This window comes from Solanum stenotomum, unplaced genomic scaffold (genome assembly GCF_019186545.1).
Source record: "Solanum stenotomum isolate F172 unplaced genomic scaffold, ASM1918654v1 scaffold28486, whole genome shotgun sequence".
In the NCBI taxonomy this organism is placed as follows: Eukaryota; Viridiplantae; Streptophyta; class Magnoliopsida; order Solanales; family Solanaceae; genus Solanum; species Solanum stenotomum.
The window spans coordinates 10,224-14,770 of record NW_026030009.1 but is presented as its reverse complement, the minus strand read 5'-3'; the positions used below and the strand labels follow the sequence as shown (position 1 = coordinate 14,770).

General features: G+C 31.0%; 1 protein-coding gene across 1 annotated transcript; it reads right to left on the bottom strand.

Annotated features, from left to right (window-relative positions):
• Positions 1-4,062: 4,062 nt before the first annotated feature.
• Positions 4,063-4,314, bottom strand: LOC125851665 (uncharacterized). The gene has a single exon (XM_049531434.1). The coding sequence runs from the start codon at positions 4,312-4,314 to the stop codon at positions 4,063-4,065; it is 252 nt and encodes an 83-aa protein (XP_049387391.1).
• Between the last annotated feature and the right edge of the window lie 233 nt (positions 4,315-4,547).

Genomic DNA, 4,547 nt, shown 5'->3' with positions numbered 1-4,547 from the left:
CAAGACTTCCACCAATACCAATTCCGAGGCCACCTAAGCCATCAACACCACCACCACCTACGCCGCCTGCACCAAGCATGCGCCGCCCTAACACGTCAGCAGAAACCATAATGCCACTAAAAAGAACAATTAAGAGAACTACTCCAATAACACGAGTTGATGAGATAGCCATTATAACTTAGTAATAGTTATGAATGAATTAAGAGATAAAAAGACCAAATAATTAATGAGAAAGTTGATGATAAATTCACTTGTCTAGGCAAGTATATATAGTACTTATTAAGTATTAACAATAACATTATAATATTGAGCATGTGTTTGGAGTTGTGAAATATATAATTGTGAATGATTAGATCTTAGGCAAATATTCCATTAATGATTAGAAGATAATGATGGGATCATTAAGATTTAGTAATTAAGCAATGCACGATCGTATATATTGTAAATTTTTTTAAAAATGTTTTGTACTCATGTAGTGGCTTTCCATGAACTATAGAAAATAATTCTTATGTATATTGTGTTATAAAGAATCTCCTTTTTTTTATTTTGTGAAATAAATACATATTTAGAAATAATATAAAAATCACTATAGTTATCGAGCGGATTACGAAATAGTCTGATAGACCATCAAAGGTTGGTGTAGGTGATGATAAGTATCGTGTCATTCTTTTCAGAGATTTTGAATTTGGGATATCAAAATAAAACTGTCTTTGGTAAAAAGTATTTTGACCCCCAAAAGGAATTTCAATTCTGGCCTAAATTCGAATCAATCGAGGATCGATTTTATCATCGAGTCGAGAAAAACAAAAAACGACTAATAGAACATCAAATCTTAGTAGAGAAGTTGATGAATGACGTATGAATTATTTACATATGGCAATGCTATCTCAAGAATTCACCTAAATGAAAGGAAATATGTGATTTCTAGAGGTAGTAAATGAGTTGTTTGGGCAAAAGTTGGGCTAATCAAGATCATGAGCTGAATCAATAAATGAGTCAATGTTCAACCCTGTCCAAAGCTTCTTTTTTTTTTTTTTTTTTTTTTTTTGGCAAAGATATATGAATTGAATCAAAATGGACTAAGTGATGGATCGTAACACAACCAACCCAATTTGACTCAACTTTTAGTGTTTCATTTTAGAGACTTCAATAAATTTTCGTAACCAAATATCCACAAACAAGTCTTCATAAATATTACTCCACATATTATATTGTGAGTTTGAGTCGGGCTCGGATCGCAAGTCAAGGCCTGAGGTTTGAATTTTGTGTCGAGGATCGGGTCCAATGTCGGGATAGAGCTAAGGAGTTGGGTCTCAATTAGTCTGGATCAGATTTCAAGTCCAAGTCGGGGTCAAGTCTTGAGTTGAGGCTAGGGTTGAAACCGATTGAGTCTCGAGTCCATGCTCCCAAATTAGGATTAGGCTAGGGTTAAAGGGTTGGAATTGGAGTCCCGAGTCAAAGTTAGTTGTTTAATTAGTTGATTCCCTGCCTATATTGATTAGCAATTACTCCTTTCGTCCCATTTTATATGTCATCTTTTTACTTTGCACTTGCATTAAGAAATGATGTAACTTTACCCTTCTATCCTTATTTAATGTTTTCTTAAGTCAACTTTATTAATAAATGACAAGATTAATTAGCTATTCTATCAAGGGTATAATAGGCAAAATATGGTAATTTATGCATAAATTTTATAAAATGACAAGTATTGTGGTCCAACTATTTATAAAAAGAGATGACATATACAATGGGAAGGAGAGAGTGTTTTTTATATGTCCGAATTAGTTTGCACACCATCTACCTAAGTAACGAGTAATTAACAGTATCGATGTAACTTATATAGTCTTTTTTCGCAATTTTCAATGAAGATGAATAGGCAATGACACCGTGTGAGAGTTTAGAAATTTATATATGTAAAAAGGCATAATACATACATAAATATGTCTTTTAACTTGATTTCGATTGGCATCTATGTACTTCAACTTTGAGTTTGTACAAATAGATTCAAATAAACTTGTCCAAAATTGAACAAATAGATACACACATATCCTGCATGGCATAATACATGTAGGATGCGTGTAGGACACAAATTGCCATGTAGGATGCATGCATGATGCCACATAGGATGAATGTTTTTATTTGTTCAATTTGATACGATAAGTGTCTAGCTACTTATGCACACCCTAAGTTAAAAGGCATAGATATCAATTAAAGCCAAGTTAAAGGGCTCATTTATGTTTGCGGAAAAAACAAAACCATATCGATCAAAGTTGAAACAAATATAACAAAATTATCCATAAATTTTGTTTATTGATCAGCATATATCGAGTTCTATATCAAAACCAAGCAGTTGATCCTACGAAAGCAATGTTGACTTTATTGATGGTTCAACTGGAATTATAAGAAGTGAGATAAATTGTATTTCTCCGCAGCCATCCCACATGCTTCATGTATTTCATAATTTTTATTTACTTTATTGATCGCTAGGTCAGACTATAATTAATTATCAAGTTGATTCCTTTATCCATGTAGGCCATTCATTCTTAATGGCTTAGAACTTTGTGTTGAATTAACAAGCTAACACACATTTATTGGGTCTTCTAATTATCATTAATGGATCAACCAAACAATTTCCTGCCACCAGTATTAATTTGTACTCTCTGTCAATGTACTGGTTGCAATATTCTTTAGTTCACATTATTTATGCGTAGCTATTAATGTATTTGTATTCCATCTGTCCCTATTTACTTGTCTATTCTTTATTTGGCATATTTATTAAGAAAATAATAATTGATATTAAAAAGAGTTGTTCATTTTTACTCGTTAATTATATTAAAAGTAGATATCCGCTTAATTTACATTTGTCAAGTTCATAATTAATTACCATTATTATCAATTAACTATAGTCAGTTTTAAAAACATTGAATTTTATGATATTCAAATATTGATATAGTAGAAATTGTCATATTATTTATTGCTTAGGGTGTACTTGCCAAGTCAATAAGTAAAAATAAACAGAAGGAGTAGTTATCGCAAGACATAATTTATTATTCCCTCCTTAAAAAATTCAAATTTTCAATTTTTAAGTTTCAGTTTTAAAATTTATAGTCTAGAAGTTATAACTCAATTGTTATTACTTTAATACTTTAAGTTGATCATTTTGAAATAAAGATAGTAAGTATCTCATCATTCTTAATATCAGAGATCTTGAATCCTATAAATAAATTTGCCTTTTGATAGAAAATATTTTGCTCCTTAAAGAAAGAACTTGTGGTGAAAATCTGAATTGATTGAACCGGCCCAAAACATTAAATCTTAGAAGAGAAGTTGATGAATGAGATATGACTTTACATATGATAACCCTATATGTCAAGAACTTACCAAAATGAGAAGAAATATAATACAAGATGAATTTAATTGTTTGTTGTCTGGAAAATTTTTCTCTTTGTGCATATGATGAACCTTAAGAAATAGTGTACGTGTACACTTTAGTGGTAAATTTTATATTTTTTTATTATATATAAAAGTATTAATGAATTCACTTGATCATCTTGAATATCAGTCTTTATTCTTTTGTTGTTTTTCTCCTTAATTGATGAAAATATAAATAATTGTGTCAGATTTTACTTAAGAAATTACATGAAAAAAATACTCATAACAAATGACAATATATCATTGTCGCGATTGAGTGCTAGCAAAAAAATTGATAGCACTAGCGCGCTTAAACATATGTCTAGATTGGGCAAGCATTTTGAGTATCTTGCTAAATGAAAAGGTCGACGGATTGAATAGCAAAAGATCAAGACATAACCATTATTGTCGAAGAATATATAAATCGATACATTCAAAATTCAATCACCATCATATCGAATTAAAAGGAACGTAAATTTAATCCATTAAGCTTCCGAAACAATTGCAACATCACAACTTTGGGAAAAAGAAATCACATAAAAAAAAAAACAATTTCACACCATCTCTCATAAAAACAAAAGATATAAATTGATACAAAAAAATTAATAATAAAATACGATTATTACCATTAAGGTAAATTAATTAATCAATTTAGTTACCACCACCAGCACCAAGACCTTTACCACCGAGCAAACCGCCACCAAGTCCCATTCCACCATTTATATCATGGCCAAGACTTCCACCAATACCAATTCCGAGGCCACCTAAGCCATCACCACCACCACCACCTACGCCGCCTGCACCAAGCATGCGCCGCCCTAACACGTCAGCAGAAACCATAATGCCACTAAAAAGAACAATTAAGAGAACTACTCCAATAACACGAGTTGATGAGATAGCCATTACAACTTTAATATTTATGAAAGATGAGTTAAAATTGAAAGACCAAATAATTAATGAGAAAGTGTGATGATTAATTACCTTGTCTAGGCAAGTATATATAGTATTAACAATAACATTATAATATTGAGCATGTGTTTGGAGTTGTGAAATATATAATTGTGAATGATTAGATCTTAGGCAAATATTCCATTAATGACTAGAAGATAATGATGGGATCATTAGGATTTAGTAAT

What these genes read in the sequence shown, in the direction of transcription:
- LOC125851665 (XM_049531434.1), bottom strand. Translation starts at nt 4,314, where the DNA reads ATGGCTATCTCATCAACTCGTGTTATTGGAGTAGTTCTCTTAATTGTT.